This window comes from Macaca thibetana, chromosome 8, assembly GCF_024542745.1.
Source record: "Macaca thibetana thibetana isolate TM-01 chromosome 8, ASM2454274v1, whole genome shotgun sequence".
Taxonomy (NCBI): domain Eukaryota; kingdom Metazoa; phylum Chordata; class Mammalia; order Primates; family Cercopithecidae; genus Macaca; species Macaca thibetana.
Window position 1 is genome coordinate 32,218,988 of NC_065585.1, and position 26,608 is coordinate 32,245,595.

At 32.7% G+C, this 26,608-nt stretch overlaps 1 protein-coding gene across 5 annotated transcripts in view; it reads left to right on the plus strand.

The window, feature by feature from the left end:
- The window catches only part of CSMD3 (CUB and Sushi multiple domains 3), a 1,234,985-nt gene that overhangs the window by 513,282 nt on the left and 695,095 nt on the right, over positions 1-26,608 (plus strand). For all 5 annotated transcript variants that reach the window (XM_050802135.1, XM_050802136.1, XM_050802137.1 and 2 more), the window contains one exon: positions 18,892-19,016. In XM_050802135.1, the coding sequence (XP_050658092.1) occupies positions 18,892-19,016 (125 nt within the window). The remainder of the gene's footprint in view (positions 1-18,891; positions 19,017-26,608) is intronic.

The window sequence follows — 26,608 nt, forward strand, 5'->3', positions numbered from 1 at the left end:
CATCGTATTAGTAAATGGCTTATAGATAGCAGTTGACAAAACAGAAACAGTTTTGTTTGCACGTAATCAATATTTTTGTAATCACCGAGGAAATCCATGAGAAAATCCTTGGAGAAGTAAGGTGTCTTACTTGTTATATTTTGGTTACCATTTGTGCTCTACTCTCCAAGGTGATAGTCCCAGCAGCTGTGTTTTGAAATCGTAAAAGCTTTGTTTCTAATTTGAAATACCTATAGAATATAACAAGTTTTTAAAGGGAGAAATGCTGCCAAAAAGATATAAAGTTGGAAGCATTTTCTATGCTGAAAAATAAATTAAAAATTTAAATACCCTTAAAATTATAACCAACTTTTTGGGAAAGCTCGGCTTGTGGAATCCTTATATTCATAGACTTACTTTCTGTGGGAAATGCCTTAATTGATGCTTTTTCTGACTGAATAGGAAGATATAGAGGAAAAGGAGAGTTTTGAAGATTTTAAAAGATATATTGAAATCTCTTATGTCACACTAGATATGAACATAAATTTGGGCTTCTCTTGAGAGCAAATAACAATTAGGACTCCGAATTTTGGATTCGTATCTGGATTATTAAAATGCTGGTATATCTCAGTAGTGAAACAGCAGGGAACATGCCACTCATTTGGTACTATTAAAACACTACTGTATAATGTATATTCAGGAAAAATTTATTATCATAATGTAAATCAACCATACTTTTGAATATAAAGTCATTTTCACTCATTCTTCTAACATGAACTTTCTAGATATGCTAGTATATTAATTTATAAATCTTATTTTGGTAATTACAAATAGACCATTAATATATAGAAGCTTCCAAAGGTTTTCTGTCTCTCCCCACTTCACAAGTAAACTTTCCTAAAGAATGGCCTACATCTGTGGCAGTTCTTTCTTTACCGTACTGCTACAGCATTTGTAATTATTATAAGCTCTCTTGAATGTACGAGAAATAGCTTGCTCTCCTTGAGTGTAGCCATTGACTACCCATTTTTCACTCTTTTGTTGAATCTACTTTATCTTCTCACTTACTAAAATAAAAATTTTTCAGAGTTACAACTTCAAAACTCACTTCTTCTATATCACCTCCTTCAAGAATCTGATATCCTCTGAAGGGTTTGTAATCATGACTTTCCATGTTTCCCTCAGGTCTTTATCATTTTTATTCTTCTGAGAGTTGAATATTTATTCTCAACTTTTTATAACAATTGAATTAGTATTTTTTACAAAACAGGTATGTCACTACATTTGTAAAAGCCTGGATTTGGAATCAGATGAACTTAATTTTAAGTCCTGTTGCTCTTTTTACTTGACTTGGGGAAGTTATTTATTCTACACAAAGTGATCTTTTCTTTTGAATAAAAATGGAAAGGGTAGCACCAAACTGAAATGCCACAGTGAAGGACTAGATTATCTCACACTCATGGACTTGCCTAGTGAAGTACCCAGAACAAAGAGGGGCAAATAAATGCTAGATTACCTGTCTTTCCCTTCTCTGTGTTATTTTACTGTGGTTTTCCCAATGAACGAAGATTTAAAAGTCTCCATTGTTTTCCAACATCCATTCCAACACTGATACCACTTCTGTCTCATTCATTAGTAATCTTCAGTTCCCTCTCTTTTACTTTACTCACTTAAAACTTCCCAATTGCACAAAAGCAATTGTCTTCTATTTATTCTATTACAAGAAGTATTACACTTGACTTTCAGTAAAGGATTCCTTACTTTTAAATATTGCAATAATACTCCTTGATCAAAAACTTGTTTTTCCCATACCCATTGAATTAAGAGGTGATAGAATATCAATTATCATACACATACATATATCATATTTTAACTCAAAAGCACTTTCACACAATTTTTTTTTATGTATTAACACACTGTAGGTTTCAATATTTCTATTTTACTAATGAGTAAACTCACATACCGGAAATTTCTATACTTAGCAGTAATAAAGACAAGCCTTGTACCTAGGGAGTATGGCTTGCAATTTGATCCTTTTTCCCCCTTGCTTATATATTTGCATTCTAGCATTTAAGTTCTTCCTCAATGTAGTGGAAACCTAACTTTCTGTCATTATCTTTCCACTTTTGTCATATTGCATTACAGAATGCCACACTGGCCTCTTACTGAAAAATATATCGTTTCAGTTGTGTGGTGTGGATTTTAAAAAATCAATGTCAAAGTAAAAACTACCATTTCCTCTAACTTACTAGTTGATTAATGCAAATTGTCCTTCCAAATGCCTCCATTCTTAATCAACTCTGTAATATTGCACACGCTACTCTTGCTTCCTAAAATAAGATTCTGCCAATCTTTACCTATAAGAAACCTATCTATTCTTCAAATGAGTTTCCTTCATCTTCCTTGGTTTCTTATAACTTTTATCAATGCTCTCTTGGCTCTGTTAAAGTCAAAATAAAAATGTAGAGATAAATCTCTAAATGTAACATTTTATTTGAGAAGAAAGAATCACAATTCAGGGTATACAATCAGACCAGGTGGTCTTTGGTATGTTGGAAGAATAAAGAGAAAGTTGCAGGTTTCATTAAAGGAGAAATGTTACATATTGTACTTTGAGAAAGTTCATGGGCCCTAACAAAGTTCTGGGGAGCTGGCAAGCTCCCACTGGTGAGTGATGGTGGTTGGCAAAATTAGTTCTAATGTTGCAGCAACTTATTTCAGCACTTATAGATAAAACCGGTCTCAGGTTACAACAGGCAGTTTCAGCAGCCTGACTTGCAGAGAATTACACTTCTAGAGCAATGTTATATATTCTGAGTGCTTTCCCCCCGACTTCTCGACTGTTTTAGTTGGGTATGGCAAGAATAAACCAATTCATATGATCAAGTTTCACAACTCATTTGACTTGAATAAAATTCATTTGTGTGCTTCTCTTATCTTTCTGCTCAGTATTTATTTTATTTTTTGAATGCAGATACTGTCTTTTTTTAATCATCAATCTCCAAAAAATGTTTGAATGCTTAAGAATCACTTGTTGCATTGAATTTGAGTAAACTTGCACTGTCATCATCTTCTTGTGTTATACAGACAATACAGAGACAGTAGCAGTAAGATAAGTAGTAATTGCATTGCTCTTTACAATTACTACTTATCCTCCTATTGTCTGTATGAAAAGATGTTTCTGGCCTCTTTGGGATGACACCTTAAAAGACATATTACCTGCCAGGGATGGTGACTCGTGCTTGTAATCCTAGTACTGTGGGGGACTGAGGCTGGTGGATCACCTGAGGTCAGGAGTTCAAGACCAGACTGGCCAACATGGCGAAACCCTGTCTCTACTAAAAATACAAAAATTAGCCAGGAGTGGTGGTGGGCACCTGTAATCCCAGCCACTTGGGAGGCTGAGGCAGGAGAATCGCCTGAGCCCAGGAGGCAGAGGTTGCAGTGAGCCAAGATTGTGCCACTGCACTTCAAACCAGGCGACAGAGAGAGACTCTGTCTCAAAAAAAAAAAAAAAAAAAGACATATTACCTAGGTCCAAAAACAAAGAGTAATAACAGTGTAAAGTGTAACTGTTCTTTGTTGCTTGTGACTCAAACTGCTCAGTACATTGTTACCATATAAAAACTAGCTCTTGTAAAAAAGAAATATATTTCAAGTTACATAAATATATAGAAGAAATAGTGAGACTAAATCTTTGAAATCTCCTCGAACTATGTTATCTAAACTGATAGGACATTTAAAATATATGGCTTATAAAAATACTCAAGTTGGGTAGGCAAACTTAAAAGAAAATAACATGAATAACAAAGCCTAATACCCTGTGCACACCTTATCACATTTTCTACACTCTTGATTGTCTGCTTTACCGTCATGGTCTCCTCATTGCTGGAGGGAGAAAACAAGCTGTAATTGCAATGTTAATGTGAAAAACATTAAAAATAAAAAGTAGCAATTGAGGCCACAGATAATTTAAATTATGGTAATATTTTATTGAAGTAATGTTTAAATGTACATATTTAGAAATATATTGATGTATTTAGGAAATAATTTTTATCAATACAAATATTTATAGATAAGCCAATTATTTCTGGCTGGGTAGTGTGAGTATATTTTGGGAATAATTTCGACAAATTAAAGTATTTCTAGACAGAATATTTCTGCCTGAGTAGTGTTAGAATATTTTGGGTATACCAGTAGTAATTTCAACTCTACAGAAGCAAGATCATTGAATATATTTCATGCCACACATTTTTAATTGCAAGGGTGTTTTTGAAAAAGAAGTTCCAATAAAAAGGAATACTAAGGCTTCCTTCTAGTGTCACAATTAAAGATAAAGAAAACCTATATACAGATTCAGAAGATCAAATTAGTCAAACCCTTCCTTGCAAAATTTGAACTGTCTATTTAATATTCTGTAAGTTTCCATAGGAGTGACCCTCAGCTTTATTATGTATATGTAAATTTTGCTAAAGAAAATACCCTTATTATGTTGTAAATGCTGTGACTTGGACAAAGTGAAAGAAGTAATATGATTTTAATTCTTTTTTTTTTTTTTTTTTTTTTTGAGACGGAGTCTCGCTCTGTTGCCCAGGCTGGAGTGCAGTGGCGCGATCTCGGCTCACTGCAAGCTCCGCCTCCCGGGTTCCCGCCAGTCTCCTGTCTCAGCCTCCCGAGTAGCTGGGACTACAGGCTCCCGCCACCCCGCCTGGCTAGTTTTTTGTATTTTTAGTAGAGACGGGGTTTCACCGTGGTCTCGATCTCCTGACCTTGTGATCCGCCTGCCTCGGCTTCCCAAAGTGCTGGGATTACAGGCGTGAGCCACCGCGCCTGGTGATTTTAATTCTTTAATATAATGACATGGATCATAGGTACAGAAGTAAAATGAGAATAAGAGAAGGAAATTAGGGAATGAGACACAAGGAGAAGAGATGTCTGAGTGATGAGAATGTTTTGAGTGTAAGCAAGATAGATAAAATAAGACAGAGGCAAGAGACTTAGGGTAGAAGAAATAAGGGAAATATCTATAAAGTCACTGTTAAACTAAATGTGGAAATAGCAGAAGCGAGGAAGTCTGTGACAACAGGCTATATTAGCATTTTCTTCATAAAAGGCTTTGTAAAACTAGTAACTACTCTTAGTTGCACTTCTCCATATCTAATCCATCAAGAAGTTCTACCCATGCTTGAGATTTTATTCCAAAACATATTCTAAAAATATCCAATGTTCTCCATTTCAATTAATACCTTCCTAATGCAAGCCACTATCATCTCTCACTTGGACCATCCAAACATCCTAAACCATCTCTCTTCTACTGCTATTGCCATCTATAATACATTCACCACAAAAACAGAGCAATATTTAAAAAATTGTATCAAATCACATCATTTTCCTACTTAAAATTCTTCAATGACTTCCCCCTTGCAGTTAGAATAAATTGATACTTTTAAAAAATCCCCATACAACCTGTTTTTTTATTTCATAATTGAGCTCATTTTGGATCATGCTTCTTATTTCCCACCCTAATCCAGCTATTATGGCCTCTTTTCTGTTTTAGAAAAAATATCTGAATTTAACAAAAAAGGTGAACGATTTCTACACTGAAAAGTATAAAATGTTGTTGAAAGAAATTGAATAAGTTACAAATAAATAGGAGGAGATATACCATGCTCACAGATGGAAAGAATGTGTGTTGAAAAAAATGTCTATACTAACCATAACAACCTACAGATGTGGTGCATTCTGAAACAAAATACCAACGGCATTCTCTACAGAAATACAAAAATAAAATAAAATAAAATAAAATCCCTAACATTCACATGAAAACACAATAGATTTCAAATAGCCAAAGCAATTTTTAGCAAAAGAACAAAGCTGGAACTATCATACCATCTGATTTCAGAATATACTACAAAATTATAGTATCCAAAACAGCATAGTATTGACATTAAAACAGGGAGAGGCCAATGGAACAGAATAGAGAAGCCAGCAAAAACTCATGCGTTTAAAACCAATTGATTTTCACCAAATGTGCCAAGAACACGCCATAAGAAAGAACTCTTTCTTCAATAAATGGTGTCAGAAAAACTGGATATTTAAGTGCAGAAGAATGAAATTATACCCTTATCTCACACCAAAAATAAATTCAAAATAAATTTAAGTATTTAACATAAGGCCCAAAGCTGTGTAACTGCTATAAACAACCTAGAAAATAAGCTTCATGACATTGGTCTGGGCAATGATTTTTTTTTTATATGACCCCAAAAACGCAGGCAAAAAAACAGAATCAGAAAAGGGATTACACAAAATAAAAAACCTTTTGCACAGAAAAGGAAGCAATAATGAAGGGACAACCTACAGAATGGAAGAAAATATTTGCACACCGTACGTCTAGATTCACAGAGTGAAGTGCAATGTTTTAGCACAAGAAGTTCCCAAATATTTTTGCATCACAGTGTCCTGAGTGTCTTAGTAATTTTTTTTCCCAGACTCCCAGGCCCAAAGAAATACCTAATGCTTCTGTTTAGTAGTTGTGGCTAAACAACTTATGAATTTATGTTCTAAAAACTTGCCATTGTGCGCCGTGCAATTTCTCAAACCTTGGAATCAGATTTGATGTTACCACCCTAACTTTATGCTCTACAGCAAAATGATGTGATATTTGCTTTTCATCAGAGCAACCACTGAAAATCCAGTATTATCGAAAGATGTCATTGAAAAGAATATATTAATAGTTGTCTAATATTGAAATTGTGAATTACTTCAAGCTAGTAGTTTGCACAATTCATAATGGATATCTGTGTTTCCTTCAAAAATGTAAAGTATACTGTAGCAACCTGTATGTTACATTCAGCAACCCAAAAAGCTCAACATACTTTGAGAACTGTAATTTTCGCCAGTAAGGAATAGAAGGCAAAATATGCCATAAAAATTAGATGCTGGTACTGTTATCTTGAATTTTACTAAGACTTGTTGCAAGAACCAGCTACTTCCCCATCCACTGTCAAAAGTCCAGGAAAACAACATGGTATTTGTAATTACAGTGTGTAACATCCACAAAGCTTTTCAGGCTCTGCATCATGAATGCATTTAAACTAGTATGCCTTATCCTAGTGTGTTCTTCCTTCACTCATGTACTCAGCCAATACCCACTATGTACCCACTGCAGACATTGGGCTAGACCCTAGATAAAAGGACAAATAAGACATAATTCTTCCTTTCAAGAGTTTACAGTCTTAGTTCATATCCCAGTGACTCATAAAAGGTTGTTGCAAATCTTCGCAGACCTTTAGTGTACTTCTGTATGCCTGTCTGCAACCTGTGGGGCCTGCTCTCCTCAACTAGATGCTGGTGGTATTTCTTAGATTCCCCCTAGAAATAGAAAGTTTGTGAACTTTCTATTCCTGGGGCAAAACTGTCTTTACCCCCTCACTAGCTCAGGCTTTTGGAACTTTCTAAGTCTAACCTACTGGGTCCTAATTTGACCATAAAAACAATGTTGAATTATTTTTAATGTAACATAATGAGATTTCTTGTCATTCTAATTTTAATTCCTCAAATATAAATAATAACTTTAAGGTAGTAGTTTACACATTCACTGTGACTTATTCAGAAATCATTACATAGAACCCTTCTCTGGTCTATGATTCAGAGTATCAGAGTGTGATGCACTCCATTTCTATTTCCATTGTTTAATGCATTATGGGCTCCAGCTGGCCTAGGACTTGGTGGGGAGATGGTGAACAGATGGTGGAAAGACAGCAAATATAAGACCATGTCTTTTCTAACAATCATGGTAAGGTATATTGTAATACTTCGCAGAGCTGGTATTACATTTTGATGTAAAATTTGTAACATTTTAAACCAGCTCATATTACAAATGGGTAAAAAATTTGAACTATACTTTGTATTTCATACCATTATAGAATGCTTGGGGCTTAATTTTCTTTTAAAGTTAAGAGAATCAGAATCTACAGCCCAATTCTGAATAACAGATATATTTTTATCATTATACACCACTTGATAACATCTTATACAACTATCTATTTGTATTTTAGCACTGTATTCTTAGAGACTTCTTGAATTTTGTAGCTGGAAAAAAAAAAAAAAAAAATCTCAGAGGTTATCTTGTAGTTACTCTCACTTTCCAGCCCACGATTTGATTTTATAGAACTGATACTAAGATTTGCCTCATATTTAGTAAAGCACTATTTCTAATTTTTAGTTTTTTTTTTCCCAGAAATACTTTTTATACTTTTTATTGGTATGTAATATTTGTACATGTTTGTGGGGAACATATGATATTTTGATACCCGCATAGAATGTGTAATGATCAAATCAGGATATTTTGGATAGCCATCACCTTGAATATTTATCATTTCTTTCTCTTGAAAACATTTTAAATCTTCTTTTAAAGCTATTTTGAAATGCAAATATATAATATCTTGTTAACTATAGTCACCCTACTATGCTACCAAATACTGGAACTTATTCCTTCTATCTAACTGGATGTATCCATTAACCAACCTCTCTTTGTACCCTCTCCCATGCACACACACATCGCACACCCTTCCCAGCCTCTGGTAACTATCTTTTTGTTTGTTTTTGTTTTTGTTTTTGTTTTTGAGAGGGAGTCTCGCTCTGTCGGCCAGGCTGGAGTGCAGTGGTGCGACCTTGGCTCACTGCAAACTCTGCCTCCCGGGTTCATACCATTCTCCTGCCTTAGCCTCCCAAGTAGCCTGTAATCCCAGCACTTTGGCAGGCCAGGGCGGGTGGATCACAAGGTCAGGAGATCGAGACCATCCTGGCTAACATGGAGAAACCCTGTCTCTACTAAAAATACTATCTTTGTATTTTCTATGTCCATGAGATGAACACTTTTAGCTCGCACATATGTATAAATACATGTGATATTTTGTCTTTCTGTGCCTGGCTTATTTTACTTAATATTGTGATCTGAAGTTCCATTCATGTTGCTGCATATGATAGGATTTCATTCATTTTATTATTGAATAGTATTCCATTGTGTATACACACTGCATTTGTTCATTTATCTGCTGATAGACACTTAGATTGATTTTATATCTTAACTTTGTGAATAGCGTTGCAATAAACATGGGGATGCAGATATCCCAAAGGACTGATTTCCTTTCCTGTGGATGATTACCCAGTGGTGGGATTGCTGGTTCTTATGGTAGTTCTATTTTTAGTTTTTTTAGAACTCTTCATACTGCCTCCCATAATGACTGTATTAATTTACGTTTCTACCATCAGTGTGTAAGAGTTACCTTTCCTCTGCATCCTCACCAGCATTTGTTACTTTAGGTCTTTAATAGCCATTCTAACTGGGGTAAGATGATATCTCATTGTGGTTTTGATTTGCATTTCTCTGATGATTAGTGATGTTGAACATTTTTCATATAAGTGTTTGCCATTTGTATGTCTTCCTTTAAGAAATGTCAATTCAGACCCTTTGCCCACTTTTATGGGATTATTTATATTTTTGCTATTGAGTTGTTTGATTTCCTTTTAAATTCAGAATACTGCTCCCTTGTCAGAGGAGTAATTTGTAAATATTTTCTCCTATTCAACAGTTGTATTTTTACTTTGTTGCTTGTTTCCTTTGCTGTGTGAAATCTTTCTGGTTTACTGTAGTCCCATTTGTCTATTTTTCTTGTTGTTTCCTGTGATTTTGAAGTTTTAACCACACAGTCTTTTCCTAGACAAGTTCCCTAGAACATTTTCCCTAAGTTGTTTTTTTATTTTTAGTAGTAGTTTCATAGTTTCGGATTTTACATTTAAGTCTTTAATCCATTTTGAGTTTTTTTTTTTTATACAGTGAGAAATAAAGGTCTAGTTTCATTCCTCTATAATGAATATCCAGTTTTCCCAGCACCATTTATTGAAGAGAGTGTTGGAAAGGCATTTTTAATGCAAGAAGAGACATTAATTGCAAAGTTGTTTAAATCAGGATAGTTTAATATTTATGATTAGAGGAAGTGCTTTACAGCATAGTCATTATGTTAAATGAGAATGATTTAAAAACAAAACACCTCTACCTTCTAAGTTCACATTTTATTCATTAAAGAGGCACAACAACATAAAAACTATGATGAAGTATTTAAGGTATGTTTGCTTTGGCAAATTTATTTTAATAAATAGCTAATTGATTCATAGAATGTGACAGCTGGAACTCATCTAAAGGTAACCTAATTTATTCTACTCAAAATTTTTCTCAGTGGACTATAATACTGATAAATTGAATGTGGAAAAGTTGATTTTATATTATAGGCTTAATATGGTAATAGCAACTTAATATTCTAAATTTACATTACTGACATATGCAATAATTTTTCTTCCTTGTCAGCACCTCCACATAGGATTCAAGGGATATATATTAAATATAGGTAGTCAGTGTTTAATCTAACTGGTCCTTCCAATGTATAAAACATTGAAGAGTTCACAGACAGTGAGGTACTTGCTATGTACATCAGTCTTTGCACTTTAAATATCATTCACAAAGTGCCTTGTGGGTTACTCTTGCAAATTTCTATGACATTAACTGGTAAAAACATCAGGAGTAGATCAAATGGGATTTTATACAGGAAAGTACTTTGTAAACTAGAATGCTCTGTTCAAATAGATATTTTTAATATTCTTTTAATAATTTATTTTAGGTTTAAAAATAAACTTGATCATTTTGGATAATTTAGAACATTGTGTATCACAAAACTCAGTTCATCTATGCCTCTGTAATGTTTCCCTACTCTGAGGTGGATTTGACTTTAACTATTTAAACCTCTACTTCAACTGGTTTATTTCTCTCTGACAGCTGTTCTGAAGGCCACAGTCATCTGGGGCTTTTAAAAAATATAATTAATGTGTTGCCGCTATTAAGAGATCAGAGTTTAATATAATATAAGCCTGGAAAAATTAGATACAAATAGGATTATCCTCATTACATTGTTTAGTTTATTGCTGTCTAATAATAGTATAGGGATGAGAACACAGGGAGTGATATACCAATGGGAACAGTTAAAGTTAATGTCACAAGAATGAGATGTTAACCTTGCCTTATGGCTTAAAGAGGCGTATTGTATGAATATGCCTACATGTGAACTTCAAAATAGCATGTTGTGGAAATCATTAGGAAACTTACCAACCTAAACAATATAGCATTAAATTATTTCATTTATTAGTTCTCACTCTAATTTTATTTTACATTTTTATTTGAAGAGATTATATAACCAAGTTCTAATTTATAATTTATAATCTTAACCACTTTTCTTTCCTATGATCATGCCAACAAAAATGATCCCAAACATAGATCTTCAATAAATACTATTTGAAAGCTTTATTATGTTCAAATGATTTTAACTCATGTCTTAAAAATATTTGTCACAGAAAAAAATTAATTTATTTAAGTTTTTAATTAAATTATATTTTGCCACTTGTGTATATATATTGTAATTTTTCTGAACATTTTCGTGTCACTTTCTAACTCATTCTACCTTCAAAAGCACTTTATTTTATTCCCTTTTTCCTATCAAATAATATCATTATCTTACTATGTGACTTCTTATTTTATAACACAGTTATGGATCTGTACCATACTTCACTTGTTATATAAAAATATTGTGCTTACGTAGAATTGAAGATCTGTTAAAAATTGTTTAATTAAGACACAAGATCTGGCCTAGTGAATGTTATATATAAAACATAAAGCAAAACAAAATAAAAACATCATATAGTGGCAAGTATTTATCTCTTAGTCTCCATAAAAAGAATTATCAACATAAAAATAAAATTTTCAGCTCTCACGTTTTTAATAGTTGTACTAAACTTAACATCTTGAAATCTTGTCAGGTATTATAGCAAGGATTTTTGAGGATTCTGAGGAGTTCACCACAGTTAATTTTGGAGGTTAACGAAAATGACTCTATGATAATAATCAGTATGCTTTCTTTTGAAGGTTTGAAATTATAACTTTTTCTGTGAGATTTGCTTTTAGCTTGGTTAGCTATTTAACTAGCTGTTATCATATGGAAATCTGTATTATCTAATGCACTTGCCTAGGGCTTTTATGTTTCTCTCTGACCAATCTATTTTTGGGGGGATTTTTCCTTTTTCCAGAATATTACTTCTTTTGGAATTATACTATTTTTGAGTATACTATGTTATGTTTCATAGAAGTATATAAATAGAGGAAGTAAATCTACAAGAAGAAGGATGTACACCTAGTGATAGAATTTATCTGAAGCCGAGTATTGGAGGGGCAAAGACAGGTAGCATTATTATCTTTCTAGTATACTCTAAATTGTACACAAATGACTAAGCTTGGGGTTATTAAATAGGGCAGTAGTTGGCATAAATATTGAATGAGGTAGTGAGTGACCTTAAGCATTCCACAAAGCAAGATACCCAGTGACAATATCCAGGCTGAGTATAACCAACAGTGTACAGAAATACAAAAGTGTGTGAATGCTGAATTGAATTCTCTTTGTATCAGACATAGTCTTGGTTTGGTTGACATTATTTCCACAAAATAATGACATTAATTTTATAAGGTCAATGAAATAGGCAATAGGCATAAAAAACAAGGTATTCATTATATTTTGAAGAAAAGTTTTGGTATGAGATGGAATATTTTATAATATCTAAAAAGCTTATCAATGTAACTTAGAGTCAGAAACAAAATATTTTGAAAATAAAGTAATATATCATCCCTTTGGATAAAGTTTATTAACATTTAATTTTTACAACATACAAATAAATAGATTAATACCATCAGTTTTACTACCAGCTTAAAATGAGAGTTGAATATTCAAGAGAAAGAGAGAATAATTAATAGTACAAGTAATGGCAAGGCGGGGTGGATTGAATCCCAAACCAGTTGGAGGAATGACCCCTCTATAAAGAGCTTCACTTGCTCCAATTTTACAAGAAGGAAAGAAGAAAGAAATAATTTGAATATGAAAAGAACTAGAATTTTGGAATTAGCTTCAGATTAATGTAATAAAATGTAAATTAAATTACATTTAACAATGTAGAGCTTAAGTGTTTTTCACTTTTTTTTACTAATCTTAATTTTCAAAATTTCTGCAATACATACTTGTACAATTTTAAAACAGAAAATCTCATATTGTAAAAATCCCCCACTCCTCAGATAACCTTAGATTTTTCTAATGTGTAATGAGATTTTCAAACTCATTTTTGAAATTGCTAGCTTAAAGACATTTAGAGAATAATTAGACTTTTAAAGATATTAAAGCAGCATTACTGTGGTCATTTTCTTAATATTTTCTTCACGTTTAATGTTTTGACTTTTTTACTACAGAAATGGTTTGCAGATGCTTTAATTGTTAGATCATCCCTCATGCCTGGATAATTTCTATTTGTACAGTGATGATTTTGAAAAATATGTATCTGCTACTTAGTGGTAAACTTCTGCATCTGTCAGGAAATTGTCTAGACCTTTTCAAATAAACCAAAAAATAGTAACAACAAAAGTTGTTACAGACAAATTTACTCTTGATATAATGCTGTCAAGATTTGTTCCTCCTTTGTTTTTTTTTAAGATCCTCTTCTACGACCCAAGCACTATTATCTGTCCTTCCATATTTCTATATTTGTTCATATCCTGTCTATTTGATTGTAAATAAAATTATAGATTCAATATCTTGGGCCAACATAGGTAAAATTTTGTGTATTTTGAAAAACCTCATATCTTCTCTTACTGACAACTTTGATATTTTAGAGTGTTTTTGCAAAATAAGTATAATTTTTAAAAAGATGACAGCACTTAAATATTGACCAGCATAATCATGAGAAAGTCAACACTAGTTTTTCAAACAGTATCATTATATATCATTTGCCTTAGGACTCGGTACTTTCAAATTAAAAATGTGCTCAGCCATTTGTTTTGAAATGTTGTGTCAGAATAAATAACCTATTAAAGTGGAAAGTTTAATTTGGCTGGGTAGGGCAGACATCTCTTCTGTGGTGACAGATGAATTTCAGTGGATACAGCTTGTCTTCATTGTCATTTCAACTGAATACTTTCCTAGGAATGCATACACACACACATACACACATGCACACACACACATATTTAATGAGACTTAGTGTAAGCTTTTCTTAAGTTTGACTCAAATATTAAAACAGTTAATACAATGAAAGCACAGTGTATTTGTTTAAGATATTCATTTCCTGATTAGTGAGCCTGGATTTTACTGGAAAGGCTGCTTATTTCATTGACTTCTGTCCTCTCTGTGTTTTGTTTTGCACTTTTATATTTTTGGTCTAGAGTGTGTTGAAGTGTGGCTGTGAGCATGGATGGAGATGCTTGCAAATGCCCAATATAGATGTTTTTCTTCATTAGTGGTGAATAAACTAATGGCTTATACAGTACAAATGAGTAATTAGAAATATTTACCATTGGCAGTTTGATTTCTTCTTAAATAAATTTAAATCCTCATTTAAAAATATCCCATTTCCTCTCCTCCTGCAGCATAAACAGATTCTTTAAAATGTAGAACAGACCTAGAAAATCTAAATCAGAAGACAACCATTGGCTATGTGGCCAAAATATCATATATGATGCATCTAGATGGCATCTTATAAGCGAACCTAAGATAAAATATTAAGGTAGAAAATGGTCCTCTTATCTAGGTGAGAAGGCTCCTTTCCTCCTACCTTCTTTATCTTTACACTATTTATCTCTCTTAATGCTTCAGCTTCACTTTAGCCCCTAAATAATTGTAGCAATTATTCTACTGAGGTATGGGCAAGCAATGAACAAAGAGATGAAAATATTTAATTATTTTTTTATCTTTATTTATTTATTTATTGAGACAGAGTCTCGTTCTGTCACCCAGGCTGGAGTGCAGTGGCGTGATCTCGGCTCACTGCAAGCTCAGCCTCCCAGGTTCACGCCATTCTTCTGCCTTAGCATCCCGAGTAGCTGGAAGTATAGGCGCCCGCCTCCACGCTCAGCTAATTTTTTGTATTTTTAGTAGAGACGGGGTCTCACCATGTTAGCCAGGATGGTCTCGATCTCCTGATCCCATGATCCGCCCGCCTCGGCCTCCCAAAGGGAAATATTTAATTCTTAATGGATAAATTAATAAGAGCTTCATGAGTAACCAAAAATTAAAATAAAATCTTAATAATGATTAAGCTAAATGAGGCAAATGAGAATTCCTGGCAGAGTAGACATTGTAGAAAGACAAAAGGTATGAGCAAAAGTAAATTACAGGTAATGGTATTTGGAACATAAGGTGCATGTTAGGGAGATATGGGATGTGAGAATATAAACTTTATAAATGGACAAAAATAAATTTCCCCCACCAGAACTTAAATATAATTATGAGAATGAAATTTTAAAGTTTAGACAAATGGAGGAATACTGAGATACTCAAAATGACTTTAAAAGACAAGAACCCCCAGACTATGAGGAATTCATTTTAATCTAATTGAGGGAAATAACTGAGTGCTTCATATGTGATAGACCCTGTGTAGTTTATAAATAATGTTACTTTACTTTATCCCAACAGATGAGAAAGCTGAAGTTTAGGGCAGAGTTAGTATTTGAAAGGAGATACCTGTGATTCTGTAGCTTAAACTGTTCACCACTACTCTAAACTACTTTTCCCAGTGTATTAAGGGGAGAAAAACATGTAGAGATGGCTAATTTTTAGGGGGAAATAAGTATAGAAACTTCAGAGACCATTACTGGTAATCTTTAGCATAGTAGCGAAACAGTTACATGTTTATTATTATCAATTTCCTGTCTCCAAGCTAAGTGAATTAATTTGCTATAATTAAAAGAAACATGCTGAAATGCCTGTCACTTAAACAAGATGTCATTTATTACTTTTAGCAAGAAAAGCCTGGTTAGAACTAGAGTATCATAATCATCTGTGACAAATATGGTAACCATGATAGATCATTAATTTATTATGTTAGTAAGAAAATAGTAATTCCATTAATCCTATGGGCCAGGCCCTATACTGGGCCTTCTTCTTCCATCCCCTAAAGTTTTTACCATCATTAGTTTATAGCTTCTACTTTTCTAATACTTGTTGCCATCATATCATCTCCATGAAAGCTAGGATTTCTGTGACAGCTTGTTAACTAAACTCTTTGCTTCTATCTTTGGCCCCTTAAATTGTATCCTTCACTCAGAAACCAATGAGTTCATTTTAAAGCATAGTATTCACTTGTCTTAAATTCCTGTAATGACTACCCAAGTCTCTCAGAATGAGGGTCAAAATCCTTACATTGGCCTACAAAGTTGTAACAAATCTAACTGCAACCCATAATTGCTTCCTTGACTTAATTTCACATACCCCTCTCGTTATTTTCTATGCTCCAATCACATTAGTATTTTTCTTGCTCTTTTTTGAACACAGCAAATGCAGCAGGTAATGGGAAATAGTGGGTGCCACGGATAATAAAAATTTAATTAGCCTTGAGATAGCATCCTGACGAAGAATATTTTTCCAGTTATAGGGATAAGGACATATCTGAATGCATTAGGCAGTCTTACATGTTAGCAACCAATAAATCTGCAAATGATAGCATTTACTCACTCTGTTAAAGATCTATACATAAACTTACAATACTTTTGGAAATGTTTGACTTGTTGGAAAACAAAATAGATAAGTGGCTTGAGGTGTTTTTAGTGGAAGTGGGGAGATAAATAAACAGCACATCAGATAGTTTATAGGAAATAACATGGAAAAAGATAATGGAATAGTTGTAGCTGTTGTACACAGAGCAGTAAGGGAGGGCTTTATGGATAAAATGTCATGTGAGGAGAAAACAGAACAATTGAGAATGAGAGATACAGGATTTCTGAAGAAATGGTTTTGCAGATTGATATAACGGCAAGTGTAAAGACCCTGAAGGAGGCACATGCTTAATATCTTCAAACCAGAATAAGGAAGTCGATAAATCTGAAGAACAGACATGGAAAGGGAAAGCATAGGAAATTAATTCTGCAAATGAGCAGAGGCCACGTCGGCAATTTTAAGGGCAATCTCTTTATTATGAGTGAAACAGGGATAGAAAATTTGAAACTACAAAAGTGATATAATTTGAACCAACTTTTAAAAAGTTTGCTCTGGATACTATTTACGAATAGATTGCAGAGAGTCAGGAACAGAAAGAGGAAAACCTAATAACATAGCAAGAAGGACTATTGCAATCATATGAATGAGAATTTGTGGCTCAGATTCCTATTGACACCGTAGGAGTGAAACATTTTAGATTTTGGATTTTTAATGTGTTGCCAACAGGATCTTCCTGATGGAGTGGTTGTGAAATGCAAGACGAAAAGGTGAGTTAAGAATAACTTTAAGGTTTGTGGCCTTAGCAACTAGAAGAATGGATTTTTTCTTTATTGAGGTGAGAAAGAAGGAAAAGGCAGATAATTGACCATTATATAAACTTTTAAGGTTGCTCAAGCTCTAAGAGTAGTCTAAATAAAACTCGGAGTCATGATGTGGTCTAAGAAGACTGTAAAGAGAATCTCTCTTTGGTTATATGATTAACTTCTAGAGATGATGATCAGGTGTCGCATTGAGTGAGAGACGACATGTAGGACTTTTTATGCCATGTTAAGGGACTATTTAGCCATAAAAAGTATGGAACCCTGTCATTTGCAACAACATGGGTGGAACTGGAGATTATTAAGTGAATTAAGTGAGGCACAGAAAGACAAATAACACGTGTTCTCACTTATCTGAGGGATCTAAAAATCAAAACAAACTTATGGATATAGAGGGCATATCCATATATACATATACATATGGGTGCTAGGAGGGAGAGGGGTATGGTTAATGGGTAAAAAAAGAAATAGAAAGAATGAAAAAGACCTACTGTTTGATAGCATAACAGGATAGCTATAGTCAATAATAACTTAATCATATAGTTAAAAATAACCAAAATAATGTAATCGTATTTTTTGTAACATGGTGAGACCCTGTCTCTACTAAAAATACAAAAAATTAGCCCGGCATGTTAGTGGGCACCTGTAGTCCCAGCTACTTGGGAGTCTGAGGCAGGAGAATGGTGTGAACTCAGGAGGTGGAACTTGCAGTAAGCTGAGATTGCGCCACTGCACTCCAGCATGGGTAACAGAGAGAGATTCTGTCTCAAAAAAAAAAGAAAGAAAGAAAGAAAAAGAATTAAATATTTTCATCTCCTTGTCTATTGCTTGCCCATACCTCAGTAGAATAATTGCTACAATGATTTAGGAGCTTAAGTTAAGCTGGAGCATTAAGAGAGAGAAATAGTGTAAAGATAAAGAAGGTAGGAGGAAAGGAGCCTTCTCACCTACATAAGAGGACCATTTTCTATCTTAATATTTTATCTTAGGTTAGCTTATAAGATGTCATCTAAATGCACCTACTATGTACCCACAAAAATTAAAATATTTTGTAGAAAAAACTCCATATGAAAAACAATCAGTATAATTTTGCATCTCTAAATACATTAAATGCATGTATATAGACACAAATGCATGTCTAAATGCATACATATGTAAAGACACATCTACAAACATACACATGTAAATACATGCCAGCAAAGCACTGTAATATGCTATGAACACAAGTACTGTACTGGAATTCAAGTCAGAATGGCGACATTTTGATTCACATTTACCACCTACTTAGCATGGTAAACTTAGTCAATTATTTGACCTTCGTTTCTACATCTGTTAACAAAACGATTACATTTGATGACAGCTTTACATTTCTACAAGTCATACTTTCACATTTTGTTTTCCAGAATATTTTTTGTCACTATAGTACATATTTGACCTATTGTATATTGCCAGTATAAGTGAAGCCTAGTTATTACCTTGCATCTTTCTTATCATATTTTTTCTCTTTTATTTAACTTTAGCCTTGGATCAACTGTGCAGTTCTCTTGTGATGAAGATTATGTCCTACAGGGTGCAAAGAGCATCACCTGTCAACGGATAGCTGAAGTTTTTGCTGCTTGGACTGATCACAGGCCTGTGTGTAAAGGTAACGTTTTATAATAATGCCCTCTGAACACATTTTAATAGTTTAACCTTTATTTCATTGGGTATAAGTTGCAAGTAAGTCTTTGAATTGTAATATAATCTTTAAGGAAAGATTGTGCTGATGTATTTGTTGATATTTATAGAAAATCTGCAAAATGTGAATCACTCTGTTAGGTTCCCAAGGAATTTCCAATCTAATAATCATACAACATAGACTGAAGCATAAAGTGTGTAATATAACACTCTGGAAATATTGTTGACATTTTTGAAAAATCACAATTACCCTGTCTGTAGAAGTATCGATACAGATATTTTAAAGCCGTAATTTCTCCTCCACTTGCATAGTTTGCCATTTGAATTGCTTATGTGTCCCTGTCTACAGTACTTGGTAGCAGTCAAGGTGGAGCACAGGTTCTACAGTTAGTTAATTTAATCTAGAACAAACCATTTAGTTCTCTGGCTTTATATATCACATTACCAATAATTCCAAATAAGATATAAATATATATCTTATATTATCTGCATGTGTGTATATATGTAAGATACACATATATGTAAGATATACATATATATATCTTGTCTTGAATTACTGGAGATATATATGTGTGTGTGTGCGCGTATGTGTGTACATATATATATATATAAAAATACCAATATGCATATATGTATGTGTGTGTGTGTATATATGTGTGTGTGTGTGTGTATGTGTGTATATATATATATATGTTAGGCAAAATATTGACTGGACAAAACTCATTAAGAACAATTTCAAATATAAAGGAAAATATTATGAAAGGCAAGTGTCATTTTGTACACCTACTTAGAAAATAAAGCAGGACACTAACACAACCAACTGGGATACCTTTTTTTTTTAACATGGGAGTTCAAATGTATTAAAATCATCTGACTTTGTAGTTGAGTTTTAATAAGTAATTCACAGTGAAAAACACATGATTATATGTCAGTTTGACTACCCATAGTTTAAATATCATCATCTTTAGATACTAAAAAAACTAATACAGATATGCCAATATCATTAGACATAAGCATCAGGGTTTGCAAGAACCATATCATTGAGGTCAGTCTGATTTCAAATAGTTCCTGCCAGTAGAATTAAAATCTACACCTCAAATTTCAGTGTCTGTCACTGACTTCTGACAGAGTATAGAAAGAACTATTATCTCATTGAGATAAATCTTTAAAAATATGAATATATTATAATTAAATGATGTTATATCTATATTATTATACTCCTTTTTCACCTTCCGACTGTTTCTTTGCCATCTATTCCACTTGCTTACCTTTTTCTCTTCTTTAACTGCTTGTGACCACTTGTAGGAACAAACATACAAATTATTTAATTAATTAAACTGTTAATGGTCAATTTAACTGCTAATCATGAAAACTAATCTTTCCCCCCTTCTTTATCCTAGCTCCCACTGGCATCACCTTTCCTCAGATGAAATATTTCCACATAAATCAAATAAGGCTCCTTCTTTCTAAACTTTGTAAAACTGTGTTTGAAAATGAACACCTCATCATGTCATACTGGCATTTCTGATTGCTTGTTTGTTGTTCTGGTGGTTATCATTTGTAATAATCATGTTTCTGCATTTTTCAGTGTCTCTGTACTCAAATTCTCTCTAGCTGTTCTTCTCTTTAAATAGTATAGTTGTCAAATATATAAAGAAACTTGACCAGTTTACACCCAAGAAATACTGTCTATAAAATTCAAGTATTCCTGTGATACGAGAAAGGCACACTTTTTTATAGCTTAGAAAGAAGCATACAGTATCTCATATTTTCTTACAAAGTGAATAATGAATAATACATTTTGTAAGGGTTACTTTCATGAATGTCATGGCAATAAATAGAACAGTAAAATGTATAAGACTGATTTCTTGTGTCCTTCACTCAAGATGAAATTATAGCCATAAAGAGCAATATAGTGAACATTGTGGCTTCAAAATGATATGTTCCAAATATCCTACTTCAGTGTCACATAAATTAGATATGTGCATTTTTGTTAGCAAAAACGGATGAAAATAGATGACAGATTCAAGAAAAGGAGATTAATGTTAATGTAAGAACGAAATCTCACACCAGAAGTTATAGCCAGATCATGGAATTTAAGATCTACATAAAGTAAGATTGAGACTACAAAGCATCTTTTTTCATTCAAGACTCTCACTTTGATTAAAAAGATGAATCATACTTATGATTGTAAATTGTTCAAAAGCAAAAGTAAGGTGTTATATTACATTGTTATTTTTTATAAACCCCATGGCACAAAGAGCAGCTCTGTACTGACTTGAATTTCAAGAACTATTTGTTGAATATTAATATATGATTGGACTTTTTAGATTGCAAGATACATTATGATGTTATACATATAACATATATTCATATTTATTCAACAATTATTATATAGGAAGTATAAAAAGCACATATTCAATATTCATGTGTTGATATTATTTCATTTAAATTTACATTTTTTTCTGCAGATATTAGACATAGATGCATTTGCTCATTGCATGCGAGGCACATATGTGTGTGGTTTACAAAGTCCATTTTGTTGCTAGAAATTACTGGCTGTGGTAGTGGAAACAGTAATGGAGGGAACATGCTGAAATAGTAATTGAAGTTTTAAAATGACTACTGTGAGTCTGAACAAAGAGTAGTTCTCATGTCTCATGGGTTCTTGGACAGAACAAATATGCTTTTTTCCAGACAACAGCATAAATTGCCGTATCAGTGCACTGCACCTTTGAGAGATTATTAATGTAGTTTCTGTCTGTGTATTGCATGGTTTAGCGATCAAGAAATGGTAATTTTTAAAGGGATTAAAAGTTCACACAGACAGCAAATTATGAATCAAAAGAGCAGTTTATAAATTAATATTAATTTTTTTACACAAACAGAGATGATTCTTATTCCATAGATGGGTTATGTATACAAAGTATTTGACAGTATAAAGTGGTGAAAACAATTATTCCTTTATTGGAAATGCAGTCGATATCTAAAAGCTGGAGCTTTTGCAAATAAGTAGCCTTATGTGTTGAAGATGTATAGAATGTTCATTTTAGACCTTCCTCATATGTAAAGAAACAGTATGTGGTTGGCATGGATAATTTTGATAATGTGGAAACATTTGAAATAGTTAATAATAATAGACTGAAGACAAAAAAGGCAAATTTTAATCTGTTTATTGCGATGGTACTGAGTAATCAAAGTCTGTTAAGTTACAAGGACACAAACCACACATGGGATTAATGAAATGGGTGATTAAGGGAGGATGAGAAAAGAAGATAATGAGATGGAAAAATACTAAAAACAACCATAAAAATCTTGACATCACCTTTTAATTTTTTTTATTCAAAAATCATCAAATTGTTATTATTCATTTATTGTTGTACTGATCAATTTATTTTTATTCATTCAACAAACACTTATGAACACGAGTAGGTATTCTAGATTATATACCATATATGATATAGAGTATACAATAATTTTTATCATTTTGTATTGATTTATAAGGCATAAACACAAAACTAGATAATATATAATAGACTTTTGTTTACAAGTTAGTGCAATCCTCTGCAAAATTCAGATGAGGAAGATTATATCCACGTTTGGAAATGGCCATTGAGATGGAGAAAATAATATGTGGACAGAACTTGGAAATTATTGTGGATATAGGCAGAGGAAGATGGATGTGAAAGTCATTTCAAATGTCAAGAATATATCATAGGCAAAATCACAGTGTGAACTGACACATCTGGGGAATCAGTTGGTCAGTTATATGAAAGGATGTAGAGTGAGATAAAATTTGAGAGGTTATGTTAGGTATCTCCTGGTTTGAAATATGTCTAGAAGCACTCCTAAACCTCCATTCCCATTGTCACTATTCTACAATTCCAGTACTACGACTATCACTTTTCTTTTCATTTAGAGTACAATTTATCCTACATGTTACTGACAGACTAATCCCATCAAAGTCTCGCTTTATGAATGGAGTCCATGTGGTGGTGGTGGGTGTGGTGTTGCTGCAGCAGTTGCTGATTGTTAACTCTTTTGATTTCCAAAATCACCCATAATTTGCGTTTATGCAACTTTTTTTTTTTTAACTCGTACCAAAAGTTTATCCCAATGTCTCAATAATAAACAGAATTACCACCTTGATATTCATATATGTCTAGCCTGTTCCTGAATGACCAAGCCAATCTCTCAAGGTCTTGTTCAGTTTTCACCTCCTCTAAAAATTCTTTCCTATTTCAATTTTCCCTTGTCTCCTCATCTTTAAAATTACTTGTAATTACTAACATTTTTACCACACAATATAGCATTTAATCTTATTTTGTTTGGCAATGCTCCCTAATCATTTCATGGGCAATAGACTTGCTTCTTCAGCAAAAACCACCTCAAAAAGAACAAAATAATCAATGCCTCTAAAGTGTTTGAATGTTGAATGGATCTGTTTCAGCTGTTGCCAAAGAGGACAGTTATCAATGTGGTCTACCCATCCATTACTGTTGATATAATAAAAAAATCTAAATGAGGTTCAATTCCTTTCTTTATAAACAATGGAAAAAATGGGTGTACAGGTTATATGATAGACAAATACTGGTCAACCCTAAGAGCTGCAACCCTCACTAACTCATATTTATTAAAAGCCCGGGTTCTTAACTTTTTCAAAATTATTTTACATATGTTACAAGTTACCTCTTACATATTATTCCTCTTCTCAGTGTTTAGCTCGGTGACCCATTGCACCCATGTTTTTGTACATACAGTAGCTGCTAAAAAACATTTTAAGAAATATTATAGGAATATTTAATTAATTGTAACAAACAGTTTGAGAAGGTAGTAATAAGATCATCGCAACTAGAGAAAGTTACTCTAGTAGAAGGCTTCTTGTTATGCAAAAGTAATTAGAAAATTTTGCCCAAGAGCAAATGAGAACCTGCTGAAATTTATCAGCCAGAAATGCATATAGCAGGTGGTTTTCTGTGGTTGTTGTTGACGCCTTCTTAGTTTTGTGGAATAATCTTACAGATGAAATGATGCATAATAAGGATGATATTAGCAATTAATAGTGTGACATATGGTGAAGGAGACAGGCAAATGGTGTAGATACGGAAGTTTATCACACATTAATACTTCTTAGTGGTTTTTTTTTTCTAAAAGCCATAGTTTGAGGCTTTATTAAACAATTTTGATTAGAAAATAAGCCTTACTAAGCTCTAACAATTAACAGGTTTTAATGATATCATTTATATGTTATTTAATGGAGATTAATAGTGATGCATTTATAGCAACTTAGTAGAAAATAGATCACTTAAAATTCAAAACTACCTGAAAAATTAGAAATTTTGCATTTAAAAAGTGCCCTTCCAACAATTGTTTAGAAATACATTCTACACATTTTGCCTAGCTCTCAGATTATTATAAAAATATGCATATAATGAACAAATTCTTGATTCAGTTTTGGTACACAGCAGGAAAATCTCCGCAGATGTCAAAAAGAGCTTTCACTTTCCAACTCAGCATTTTCTAAGAATATGACCTTGTTCATTTGCTTAATCTCTTCTGAACTTCAATTTACTTATTTGTAAGTTGATGAAGGATTATTTGTAAGTTGATGAGGGATTATATGGACTCCTTTCAGTTGTAAATTCTAAATATTCTGAAGTATATTTACTTCTTCTCTATTGAAACATGTTAAGGATATTTTTAGTTCAATATTCTTCTTTACCTTTGAATGCCAAGAATTTGTCTCAGTCCCTAAAACACACAAGCAATAATAATTTTAAAAATGTTTAATAAACTCTTGCTAACAAAATGTTGTTTTATTGCACTATGTTTCGGATATTCATTTTTTTTAAGACAGGTTTCAAATTTGTTCAGTGCCAAAACGATGACTATTGATCATAAAATTGCTTCAAAGTAATTTAGATTCTGCAGATCGTTTATGCTTTATTTACCATTAAAATCTACCTTTGTTTAAAGGTTAAAGATTATTTGTCTTCATGCATTATTATTATGAAATGCACCCTTGTAATAGTTGAGTTTAAACAATGTATCTTTAGAAAACTGAAGATGATTATAATGTCATTCTTGACACTGCTATACACTAAGTTATTTTTGAGAGTTTTCAAATGGGAAATAAACATTTTAATTCTTAAAATAAATTAGTAACAATTCTAAATTTTGGAAGAGAAAAATAAAAAAGAAAACAACTCCTTAACTTTTTGCTAATATAGTTTTAAAAGCCTAAAATTTTGAAACTTAGTGGGGATAAAATAGGCTACATCATGCCCAAACAACAAATAACCAAGGGAAAAAAAAAAAAAACAAAAACAAAAAAAAAACTGCAATAACCATATTAACAATGAATGCTTTCGTTAAACTAAAAAAACAAGGACTGAAAAAAATCTAAAATGTAATGTCTTAGTGCAAGGATGAACAAATGTAAATCAGCACAGGGATTGCAATTTTGGAGGAGAAGCTGTCTATATAAAAGGAATTTTTGAAAAATTATTAAAATAAAATAACATTTTGTGTTCATAGTAAACTTATGAAATTTCTCAAAATTCCCCTGTGATGCAGAAAAATTTATTTCCTATATTTTCTGAAAAGATGTGCTACTAGAAAAAAGCATCTTGAAGATCTGTGATGACTTAGTAGCCTTTCCACTAATTCTGATCACATAAAATGTTGGAAAACTTAAATATACTAGAGTTAGGATTCCTTTATTTAGCTTCTCCACAGTAAAATCTCACTTTGTTTCAAAATAATAGCTCAGCTAGCTCTGGGAAGGAGGGTTTATAGATAACAGTGATCACACTGTAAGCTTTAGAATGTCTGATGCTATGTATATGCACTCAAAATGTATAATTGTACTATGAAAAGTCAAAGAAACAATAGAAAATGGAAAAATGATGAAACCTAGAGACCAAAGAGGAGACAAAAGGCATAGGCAGAATATACACAGACATGATTGATGAGAAAGAGATAAATTTTTAGCCTTTAATTTGAATTTATTTGAAATTTTAAAAGTCACTGGTTTTATGCTTGATATGAACTGTCAGAATTTATGACATTTTGGCAGACATTTCCTTATATTAAGACATGAAGTATAGTATTCTGCTTAGTTTGTCTTATAGTAATTTTTGTGGAGCTAGGTAAATAGTGTAAAATCCCAAACAAATAGCAATGCCTGGCACATGGCAGATACTCACTAATACTTGAATGAATAAGTGTTTTGTTTACCACAATGCTAAACAAAATGTAAGAAGCACAGAACAGAACTGAACAAATTATGCCCTTAAGAAGTTTATGATCTCATTGAAAACACAGTACATTCAAAATAAAACAACCAGAGAACATCCCTAAAGCAACAGAGGCATGGTTGCACAGTCAATATTTGTCATAAAGATAATTCAAAACAAAGGAAAGACAGAAGACAGAAATGATAGTATTACCCTTTGGGAAATACATTTCACTGGACATGAAAATACCACTTAGTCATTTTATCTCCGAGTTTATTATTATTTATATTATTCTCTTATTTTGGAAATCATTCATTTGTTT